This window comes from Centruroides sculpturatus, unplaced genomic scaffold (genome assembly GCF_000671375.1).
Source record: "Centruroides sculpturatus isolate CEXI.00-Female unplaced genomic scaffold, Cexi_2.0 scaffold301, whole genome shotgun sequence".
Classification (NCBI taxonomy): Eukaryota; Metazoa; Arthropoda; class Arachnida; order Scorpiones; family Buthidae; genus Centruroides; species Centruroides sculpturatus.
In genome coordinates, this window is record NW_019384595.1 from 598,337 (window position 1) to 610,946 (window position 12,610).

The 12,610-nt window shown below is 29.4% G+C and overlaps 1 protein-coding gene across 1 annotated transcript in view; it reads left to right on the forward strand.

The window, feature by feature from the left end:
• The first annotated feature begins 6,684 nt into the window (after window positions 1–6,684).
• The window catches only part of LOC111624868 (fukutin-like), a 57,062-nt gene continuing 51,136 nt past the window's right edge, over window positions 6,685–12,610 (forward strand). Inside the window, exon 1 of the mRNA XM_023367837.1 lies at window positions 6,685–6,999. Coding sequence (XP_023223605.1) covers window positions 6,905–6,999 — 95 coding nt within the window. The 5' untranslated portion in view covers window positions 6,685–6,904. The remainder of the gene's footprint in view (window positions 7,000–12,610) is intronic.

Below are 12,610 nucleotides of genomic sequence, written 5' to 3' on the forward strand. Positions count from 1 at the left end.
TTTATGTAATTATAAAGAATACCCAGATTTATGCTTTACTTATGTAAACAGAACAAAATTATTTTTGTCTTGCAATCAAAATAAAGTGTAAAATGACTAATGAACATTATCTCTAGTGTAAAAATAATATATGTTTGATATTGTATTCTTACATTATAACACTGATTGCATACAAAAGAAAATAAAATACACAGGGTATTTCAGAAATGTTTGGCCAAATTTCTTAGGCTTATAGATGGAGAAAATGTGAAAAATCAAAATCCTTTTTCAATTTGAAGCTTAATGAACAAATAATAATATAATATTAAAAACACCTCTCTCACTTTTTCTAGCAACTTTTAATTAATGAAACTATTTTCAGTTACTGCTAGAAAAAGTGAGAATGGTGTTTTTAATATTATCTAGAAGTTCTAGCTTACAGTGCATAGAATGCTTAATTAACAAGTTATTAAGTGTCAAAATGTAGTTATGTCATTTCTGTTCTTTGTCTAACTATGTAACTTATCAGTAATTAAATTTGTTTACTCATCACAATCTGGTGGAAGAGGAAGACCAGTAACTTGGCCTTTAAATCCTCTAGATTTATGAGGATTTTATGAGGAATGTAAGATCTATAGTTTATGTTATTCGAATTACTAATACACAAGTTCTAAGCAATTGCTGAAAGTTGTGAAAAAAAATTCACAATTCACTTGATGTATTTGAACACGTTTGACAGTCAACAGTAAGATGCTGACAGGTCTGCAGATGCTTAGAGAGGAAAATTTTGAACACTTGCTAAGATATTCTTAATGACTTTTCAAAAAATTTATTTATTTAATTTCTTATTTTTAAATCATACCTATTTTTAGATGAACTGTTTAAATTTGATTACTAATCACAATTTCTTTACTAGTACATATACTTAAAAAAGTGGAAATGATGTCATTATATTTTGACTTAATTATAGTAAAATGAAACTTTTCAGGGTATTATTATCTTAAAAGTTAAAAGTGTACTTTATTTAGCAAAAAACAATGCTTAAGTTATTTTAAATCAATTGTATAGCATAAAAGAAAAGTATAAAATGAAACAGTAGTAGTGAAGATGCCAGGATCTATGAATTTTATGAAACAGTAAAATAAAGTTAGAAAATAGCAAAATAATAAGAAATATGAATTCTCAGTAGAATTTGAAGCTCTAACATTATTTATTTCTAATTTTTCTCCAATAAATTGTTATTTACTAAATATCGAATGCAAAGACTTATTTTTGCATTTTTATTCTTAATTTAGAAATTTATTCATATTCTTGTTTTATTTTTTATTGTGTTATACTTCTGTTATTTTTACACGTTTTTTTTTTTTTAATTTGTAATAGCAAGTTTGTATGTAGTAAATGGTTCAGATTTTTTTTAATATTATCTAGAAGTTCTAGCTTACAGTGCATAGAATGCTTAANCCCCGTGGGAAATAATTTTTATGGCTTTTAGCCTAACTCGATAAAATGTTCGAATTTAACCGATTATATTTTCCAAATCTTAAAATTTAAAATAACACTTTATTGTGGGTCTGTTCGTCCCTCACATAATGAATTGGTTAAACTTTTGTTCTTATCTCGACAAACAGTTGTTTTTGTGATTCAATATGCCACAAATTTCAATAAAGACAAAAATATGAAATTCTTATGTCATTTGAACATGAGATTAAGAAAACCATTAATAAAGTTTCTTGAAAATTTGATTATAGAAGTTAATATTTTTAAGAAGGATGGATAAACGGATGGGATAAGGCAACCCAACATCTAGGCACTCTGCCAACGGACTCAGGTCTCTCTCGAGAGGATTCTATGGGAAACTGGCCTTTAGGTGTTACACGAATAAAACCTGAAAACGCCACCGTTGGCCATACGCGAAACCGATACCACTGGTTTTATGCCAGGATGCTAATGGCAGGACGCTTATTAGGGAGTCCATTGTAATTGAGTGTTAATACCAATTTGTTGAATTCAAATGAACTAAACAATTAATAAGCAAGGACCTAAAAAATGCTTTAGTTTTTAAAATAAAAACAGGATAACAACACAATAGTGGATGAATACACATAATTTTTCAATTAGTTATTTAAAAAAAACATTTCACCGAAAGTTATTAATCAAGTAAACCTATATATATTTTATATCCATATAAAATTATAGTCATAATATTGTAATTACAGTATGTATTCTGCAATGAATTTTAAACCGTTCGAACAAGCATTCATCAATTTCACTTTACATATAAGATAATGAAAAGTTTTAATGTTTATTTTGATAATAAGTGTAGAAATAATATACTTTGAAGTATATTATTTTCAAGCCTCCAAAGCGCAAAGTAATACATTAAAAAATAGTCAACGTATAGGATTGGTCTGGAAATAAAGTTTTAATCCTCTCCATGGCTAAACTTCCGTCAGGAATGTCGTGAAAACAATATTTACGTAACGGTAAAATCAAGAAAAATAAAATAAAAAATAGCTTAGTCATTTCTTTAATTTTAGATATAATAAACGAAATTGAATCGATGTATTTTTGTCATTTATGAAACGGTTTCAACAAAATATGAACTGAAATTTTAAAATTTATTGTTGTAAGGATCCAAATTTACTTGCCCAAGCTTATTTTAATTGTCTGGTTATTGTATTCATCAAAATTTTATTAACTAAACTTAGATTTTGAGGAGCATCTGTCAGTGCTGTGTAACCGATACTAAATTATTTTTTTCTTTTTAGGTAAGCAATTTGCTTATTATTATTTTATTTATTGATATTTTCGTATTATATTTTGTTGACATATAATTTGAGTCATGAATGAACTCTGAAATCATGATATACTTGACTACCAAAAGTTGAATACATTTATCATCAAAAATTTTGTTATATAGTTTTAGATATTAAATACTGTAGTTATTTTTTGTTTATAAATGAAAATTACAAACATCATTTGATAGCATCCTTACATTTAAACATCATTAATTCTAATCCCAGAAGTAAACGTGTAAGTTGATTCTACTATATATACATTAATTAAGACATTGAATATCATTTCTGTAGACAATGAAAATTATTCTTTGAGTAAGAAAAATTTTAACCTTTGATTCATTAAAAGAGAGAGAGAGAGAGAGAGAAGAAAATATCAATGTAAAATGAAAAAAGTTTATCTTAGTTTTCCAGAAAAAATTTTTATGGTAGGATATGATCTAGTTTATAAAATTCTGGTGAATTCAATATTAATGCCAAAATAAATAAATACAAGTTAAACAATAACTTTTCAATAAAGTGAAAATTATTTTTTGTAAAGGTTATACACCAAGTAATGGGTTCTTTTTAATCTTTATTCTTACTCGTCTTGTTTAAAATTTAAACTGTAGACACAATATATGTTTCCTTCTCTTGACATAATGTGTTATAATATATAAATTATGTTATTAATTAGCAAATAATTTGGATGTCAGAACATTAATATAAAAAAGATACACAATGTGATCATGATTTAACTTTTAGTTGATTTTTTAAAGAAATGTTGTCTGCACAGTAGTCTTTGCTATAAATTCTGTTAGTCTTTGCTATAAATTCTAACTTTACCTTAAGTATAAAATATTTTTTTATTGACATAAATAACAATAAATCAAAAAAATGCTTTTAAGTTGGTTATTACGCTTTTAAGGAATGAATCTTTTGGAATTTACTGTATTTATATTGCTCAAATTCTCGGTTATGCACGATTCCCTTATGTAATTCCCGGTAAAATCATTCCCTATATTAAGAGCTTTATACCAATTCTACTACGGTTAATTGGGGTTAATATTCATATCGACACTTCATCTTTGTTTAAATTGCTAATTAATATGCAGTTTCAAACTTTTTAAACATTTATAGCTTTAGATATAAATTACCCGATGATGGTCATACATTATCCCACTATTTCTAAAACTTCGGCTTTCAGCAGACCATTGGAAGATGGTCAGAACCAGAAGTGGATCAAGATACAATGATCCTAGATGAGCGATACAATCTTAAAGTTAAAAAAAAAAAAAATGAATAAAATGCAGAAACATATTGGAAGGATTTCAGTGCATCTATCATCCTTTCCCAGCAATTTGCAAAAAAAGTTTTAAGAAATTAAAATTAAATACTGTACATATATATAAAATTACTTCCATACGCATTTATTACAAAATCATTTTTTAGGTTATCTTATCAAAAACAATAATTTTAACGACTTCATTTTCTTATTTTTCACAATGAAATAACCACACCATTTATAATTTTTTTCCTTATTAAAGGAAGCTATAAAAAAATGGCATATGAAAAACACGAGTAACCTAAATTTATTAAAATATTATTTACTTAAATAATTTTCTATTCATTTAAATTTGTTTTATCGCCTGAAAAATTTAACATGCACCTCTCCGAAAAACTATCATTTTCGCCCTTGACACACAAATAACTATTGTTACGTTAGAGGAGTGGTTTAATTGAATCTAAGATGACAAAAAAACTTGTTATTAATAAATCTCAAAATAGTAAGTTAAATCGTCAAATTGTCCTTGTGCTGAACGTAAGCGTTACCAACGCCCATTGCAAGGTTTATGACATGAAATGGTTGGATTTCATTGGCTATGTACTCTAAAAAGGCAGTTCAAAATAATGTTTAAATTGGTTTGTGAAGCATCTATCTGAAAATCGAAATATTCTGTTCAATATTGAAATGAGAGTTTTTTTTTTTTTTTTTTTTTTTTTTGAAAGGTAAAGTTTGGTGCGTTGTCGTATTGAACTTCACGTGCCCGGGTATATTTAGTGCACCGCCATTGCTGGCCAAATGCCCGAAACAACAGCACACGGTGAGAGAGAGAGAGAGAGAGAGAAGAAAATATCAATGTAAAATGAAAAAAGTTTATCTTAGTTTTCCAGAAAAAATTTTTATGGTAGGATATGATCTAGTTTATAAAATTCTGGTGAATTCAATATTAATGCCAAAATAAATAAATACAAGTTAAACAATAACTTTTCAATAAAGTGAAAATTATTTTTTGTAAAGGTTATACACCAAGTAATGGGTTCTTTTTAATCTTTATTCTTACTCGTCTTGTTTAAAATTTAAACTGTAGACACAATATATGTTTCCTTCTCTTGACATAATGTGTTATAATATATAAATTATGTTATTAATTAGCAAATAATTTGGATGTCAGAACATTAATATAAAAAAGATACACAATGTGATCATGATTTAACTTTTAGTTGATTTTTTAAAGAAATGTTGTCTGCACAGTAGTCTTTGCTATAAATTCTGTTAGTCTTTGCTATAAATTCTAACTTTACCTTAAGTATAAAATATTTTTTTATTGACATAAATAACAATAAATCAAAAAAATGCTTTTAAGTTGGTTATTACGCTTTTAAGGAATGAATCTTTTGGAATTTACTGTATTTATATTGCTCAAATTCTCGGTTATGCACGATTCCCTTATGTAATTCCCGGTAAAATCATTCCCTATATTAAGAGCTTTATACCAATTCTACTACGGTTAATTGGGGTTAATATTCATATCGACACTTCATCTTTGTTTAAATTGCTAATTAATATGCAGTTTCAAACTTTTTAAACATTTATAGCTTTAGATATAAATTACCCGATGATGGTCATACATTAATTATCCCACTATTTCTAAAACTTCGGCTTTCAGCAGACCATTGGAAGATGGTCAGAACCAGAAGTGGATCAAGATACAATGATCCTAGATGAGCGATACAATCTTAAAGTTAAAAAAAAAAAAAATGAATAAAATGCAGAAACATATTGGAAGGATTTCAGTGCATCTATCATCCTTTCCCAGCAATTTGCAAAAAAAGTTTTAAGAAATTAAAATTAAATACTGTACATATATATAAAATTACTTCCATACGCATTTATTACAAAATCATTTTTTAGGTTATCTTATCAAAAACAATAATTTTAACGACTTCATTTTCTTATTTTTCACAATGAAATAACCACACCATTTATAATTTTTTTCCTTATTAAAGGAAGCTATAAAAAAATGGCATATGAAAAACACGAGTAACCTAAATTTATTAAAATATTATTTACTTAAATAATTTTCTATTCATTTAAATTTGTTTTATCGCCTGAAAAATTTAACATGCACCTCTCCGAAAAACTATCATTTTCGCCCTTGACACACAAATAACTATTGTTACGTTAGAGGAGTGGNGTGTAGAGAGAGAGAGAGAGAGAGAGAGAGAGAGAGAGGAAAAAAAAATCTTATACTTAAATGATCTTGACGTCTGGAAATACCACAGAATTCACCAATTCTTGGAATTATTTTGAATTTAAATTTAATGTGAAATTTATTTTTACCGTGGATTTCAAACGTTGCTCATAAAAATTGAAATATTTAAAATTAAAATCATTTTAGTTATAAGGAAGTTCGATTAAACTTTCTGATATTCTTAATTTGGAATATTTATTAAAACGTTTTTAAAATGAATGATTAAAAAAAATTAAAAATATTTTAACAAGAATTACTATTTATAAAAAATTAAATTAAATTTTATGCGTAAAATTTGAAACGATTTCATAATTTAAAAAGTGACGTGTATATTTTTTTTATACACGTTGAAACGTCAGAGTGATGACATTTGTAACAGGAAATAACTATCCAATGAGGTCTCATAATAGTAAAACGTCAACCAATAGCATGCTGGACTAGGAGGGTCTATTAATACAGTTAGGTGAGCGAAGTAGATTCAGTTGAGATGGGATTGTTGTTAGTTGTCAGTTGTAAGTTTAGAAAATTGCTTCATATGAATGAAGTAGTGTGGTGAATGTCATTTGCTCTGCAGTTATGTTATCGATCATCCTAAACAAAATTTGATAAATATCCATGAAATCGTCTCTCTCTCAGCGTGTGGTCTTTATACTAATTATTTTTGGAATAGCTGGATTTTTTTATTTGTCAATACCCAGTTTAGAAAAGAAATATTTGCAAACGATCAAAGAATATCCGCATGTTGACTATAATGTAANTTAAATCGTGACTAACTTAATAATAAAACGAGCAATTATTTATTATGGCATAGTCACAATGTCGGGCTGCAATTTTTAATCGTATTTTTAATTTATTTCATTTAAAAATATCAACTCTCCACCTCAAATTAGTGGCTTGGTCCTGTACATTATACTTTTCCTTTAACAATAGAGTCGAGCCAGTCATTCTATTAACTGCTTTCAGATGAAAAGTTTTAAATTAAAATAACGTGTCTTCCGGTTTTAATCGGAAGTTTGTATATAGTTAATCGGAGCCTCCTGCCCTTACGATTTCCATATCTGGTCTCGGATTTTATCTAGCTATCTCCGTTCTCATGATTAAGGAAAGGCAGCCGAACGGACGACAGTGGGAATTTACAGGTCTACAGTTTTTCCAAATTGCAGCCTAATTATTCAGAAATTAGTTAAAATAGAAACATGAATAAAGAGAAAAATTTGTAATTATTGAAATTGAGAATATTACAGTAAATTCCTTTTAAAAAGCTAACTTTATAGATAGCACATGTTTAAAGTTTTCATTTAAAATGGACTAGCCTTATCTAATTAAATATAGGTTTATGTACCGGCACAATGTATATTATTAATTTTTATTACGCTTACAATTTATCGAATGTCACGGCAATAACTTCGCCCTAAATGAAAAAAAAAACACTAATTGGTTATATCTCGGCAACTCTGTTTTCCCGTAGCCTATACAGGCCTATATATCTATAGGAAACAGTTGCCGATTATCGGGAGTCGATTTCTCGCCCTCCAAATGCTTTGTCACTCCATAATAATTGTCATAATTTTTTACTTGGCGCAAGTTTATATATATATATATATAAACAAATAGGCCTATACAAATATTTCTGACATAGGCCTATGTATATAGACGTTTACGAATTAAGAATAACGTTCTTAGAAAAGTTAAACTTTCGTCGATAACTCTTTTTCTTCCTCCTAGTTTATTTAAATACTGTATTTAATTTCAAACAATTCGTTAAATTTTAACTATGAAAAGTAAAATCTCAATTCGATTTTTCTGAGTGGGCTAAAAACGTTTGATCCAATGTCAAGGTTAATGTTATATTTCGAAAACTCACTTTTTAAGTTATTAATGCAGCTTGAAGTAATACATAGTATTATTTTTTCGGAAGATTGAAAGATTGAAGTTCGATTGATATTGAAGATTGAAAGATTGATTCGATTGATAGATTGAAGTTTGTTTTAACAAACTTCAATCTATCAATCGAACTATTGCTATCGATAGCAAAAATTCCGGCCATAAGATCCAAGATGGCGGACGAGTCAGCTATCCTACACACAGTGGCAACGGGTATAGGTTTCTTTATTCAGCTGTATTTAAAGCCGCCAGGCAATGCGCTCAATGCCTATACACAACTTAACAACTGTTTCAATACGTGGAATCCAGAAGTTCTTTCCTTTTCTTAATAAAATATATAGGCTATTTACAACTGATTAAACAACTCTATTTAAACAGAAACAGGAAAATTATTTCTCAATAAAGTGTAAAAATTTGAGCTTACAGAATTTTACAAAATATTTTATTTTTTCAAAATTTATGTAAATGTTTTGATAGTATACATTTCAATTCTTTGTTTACTTTTAGTTAAAATTTTTCTAATTACAAACTTAGATGAACTTCGTATTCTAATTTAAATAACTCAATGATTTCAATTTCAAGCTTAATTTAATTGTATATTTGAAAAGCTAAAACTTAATTAAATGTTTTAAAAAGCTACACATGCTTAATTATTATTTAGATTATATCGTTTCGAAAAAAATATGAATGAACTGTTCAATCTATCATTCAACCATTCAACCAATTGGCCGTTGTTCTCAATGTTTCCATATTTCGTGTTTATACATCTCAATGACTTGAAATATCTTTATATATAACGTTTAATTAATGTTACTTGTCTCATGCAAATTATCTATAAAAATGTTTAAACGAAAAGCGAAACCTGCTCTAAAAAGAGTTGGAAAATTTTTAATTTTTTGCAATAAAAACAATCAATTTTTTAAAAAAACATTTTTAGTTTCTACATTGTTTTTCGTACGATAAGCTAAGTCAGTGATGTCCCAATTACGGTTCCGGCCCAAATCCGGCCCGCGTTCAAATTTTATACATCCCTTATAAATAGTAGAAATAGGCCTAGGCCTACTTTTATATATCTACTTTTACCATATATATATTGTATACACTTTGCCTATATATAATTACAGTAATACAGTCCAAATGATACTATTACACTCTTCAAAAGTGAAATCGCAACAGCACGAAGGCGTGAAAATTGCAGGACCAGTAGAGGTGACAGAGATATGCAAATGATTAAGTTTTCGTACGCATCAGTCATGTGGTACCGTTTCGGACTATAAAGACCAGTAGCCGGCTCGAGCCGTAAATTTTATCTGCGACGGTTCTCGGCAGCCGAACTTTTGATTGGTTTTGGTTTTATTGGTGTACGGCAACTTGACACATGGACGATCTGCCGAGGGGGAGTGCCTCCCGGTCTTTTATGGGAAACTGAACCCTATTTAGGTGTGACTAACGTGAAGGAAGCCGGAAATCTCCACGTGGCCAGCCCGTTGGCTCAGTGGCGTAGCGAACATAACTGGCTCCCAGGGCAGGACACTTAATTGGCGCCAGTAAATGTAAGGACTCCTCCTCCTGTAAATTAATTTTTGATGGAACTATATTATAAGTATATTGGCGTTCTTCGGTAGCTCACGGTGATTTTTTTATGACGTAATGTCGTCTATGTCACTATCAGCTTAGTTGAGACAGAGTATAGGTTTTCTCCTAGGAAATCGAAATAGCTTCGCGCGTAATTTTTTCTGTTTCGGCTTCACACGAAAACACAAATGTGGTGACACGCTTCTCACGTTCTGTCTAAAGCAGTTTAAAACACGCAGGTTCCGAGGGAGGGCCTGCCTTGCCTGTACAACGTCATAACAGACAAAAACGCCAAGAAACGTTTAAAACAGCGGTCGTCAACAGCGGTGGTCCACGAGAAAATTTGGACATTGATTAACTCAAGGTTACGCGAAGAATTACGAAAGAAATGCAAAATGCTTGGTTGCTTTTTCTCACACATGTTTGATTTTTTATTCGAATATAAAACCAAACATGAAATGACATCAATAAATCAATAAATAATCAACAATAATGTGAGTGCGATTGTCGTCCTACGTGGAAAAGAGCCAAGAATACATAAACTTATCTCAAACCAGCAGCAACAAACTTTACATTAATTTGTTATAATTAAACAAGTAAATTTCATATTAATAAAGTAAAATGGAACTTTTATGATCATTATTCTATAGATGTTTGTATCATTAAAAAGAAAAAAAAATCGTAAGAGTGGTCAGAAAGGTTGGCGACCGCTGGTTTAAAATATTCACATGTGCGGCCAACGGACTATCAACTCCAGCAACCAGCTAAAACACGCACATGTGCGGTCGCAGGCTTTGCATGTTAAACGCCTGTAGTAAAGATTAAAATAAAAAAAAATTGTCGTCGAGATCAATGTAAATTGACAGCAAAAGAAAACTCGATTGACATGTAGCGCGCGACCATAGACTTTAAATGACAAACTTTGGCTTCGAATATCTCAGCCCATAGATAAAACTTCAAAATTCCTTTTCGTCACGACATCGGTCTTTCGAGTTGTACATATTTGCAATCATGTGTAGTGGTTAATTAAACTTCAATCACAAACAAATCACTTTCTGACTTGTATAGAGCTCCATTCAATAATATAGGCTATATAATGAAGTATATATAATCAGAGAACGTTATTACACTTATAAAGTGATTTGAATTACAGGAACCATAAAATTCAATTATTGTCATAAAAATAAATAATTTGAATTACTACGAGAAAAGTTTTTTGTAAATCTGAGTTTGTGTTGTAAATCAGGAATTACTTGTAATAACATTTTATTAAAATAGCTTTATCAATAATATTTTCTTTGTTTAAACAAGATACTTGCATTTTTTTTTTGGCAGATAATTTTATGTTGAAGATCAAATCAGAATAAGTTAATACGATAATTCGATTTCCGTATTAGATTTCCTCCTCAATGACATGAAAATTTATGTTAATTCTAATCAAGAAAGAGAATTTCCTGTCAATAAATTGACCTTATCTGTAATTCATATAATATTAGATAACGTCAATACGTTCCGCCTTTCAGCCTTTAATGACTGTTATTATTTTTCCATTGTCTTGATGAAATAGGTTTGATGACTCGAAGAACTTATTTTCTGAGGTTTACGTTGAAAGGTCTAGTTTATAAACTATAATATTCGCAAAAATAAGTTATGTATTTAGAAATATTTAACAGACACTGACCGAAATTCTTCGTCTAATATATGGTTATGTATCTGACAGAGCAGAACAAACTGATTAATAGCGAGGATTCCGACCAAAATTGTTTGAAACTCAAACTTCTTCGATGGATCTGAATCGATTAACACCAAAATTTTCAATGGTTAGTTGAAACTTTTAATGATATATAACTAGGAAGCAAAAATTTATATAAGATATAAATGTTAACTGAAAGAATATAATCTGACAGTTAATAAAAATAACTTTTGTCAGATGTCCGGATGGACCAAATGGCTGAGTGATTAAGGTTTAGCCTACCCCAGAAACGGAAACGGCCCCAAAAATACCAATAAATTTTTCGTAGGTAGTCCGACTCGGACACGTTGGACCGCGCCGGCCTTGCCATTGTGGGCCTCACTGAATTCTCGATGGGCTTGGTAAAAAGGACCTCTAGTGCTCACGGGACAGAAAGAGTAAAAACAAGTCCAGATTTTACTTATAGCAAGATTTTAAAATTAACATTTAACAAATTTTAATTAATACATATTTTAAAAATTTTTAAATATTCTAAATTTGTTCTATTTCTTTACTAAGAATAAACAATAAAAAAGTAAATAAAATCATAAGTGAACATGTATAGGCTATAAAATCTTTATAGCCTAAATTAATAGGCTATTGAATAAATGCTAAAATTTAGTAAAATTCGTTAGTTTATATTATAATAGTAAAACTTTATTGTTTAATGATTATTCACAACACACTTTGAATATTCAGTTCTTCAATTAATTTTAGAACATATCTATTAATTCCTTATATTTAAATGAAACTGAATACCTAAATGCAGTTACGTAAGCAGGAAGAGGACTCGTACAGCTAAAGCCCCGTGCGAATTTTGGTAGAAACCTATTGCTACCAGCAAACCACGGACGGAAGGCCGAGGCAGTTAAGGTATCAGCCACGGCCTTCGCTGAATAAAATTCGAGGAATCCTCCGAAAGAAAATTCTGGCCACGAGTCTGATTTGATGTATAGTGAGAAACTAGACAAGCTAAATTTCTCGATGACACATTCTCGTGGGTCGAGAAGTTATCAAATTTCAAAACCACATGGAGTCAAGTACACTATAACATTGCTCCAGTTCTTCGCTTGACCTTTCCTTATCAACAAATACAACTTTGGAATAAGTTGATTATTTAATTAGTTACG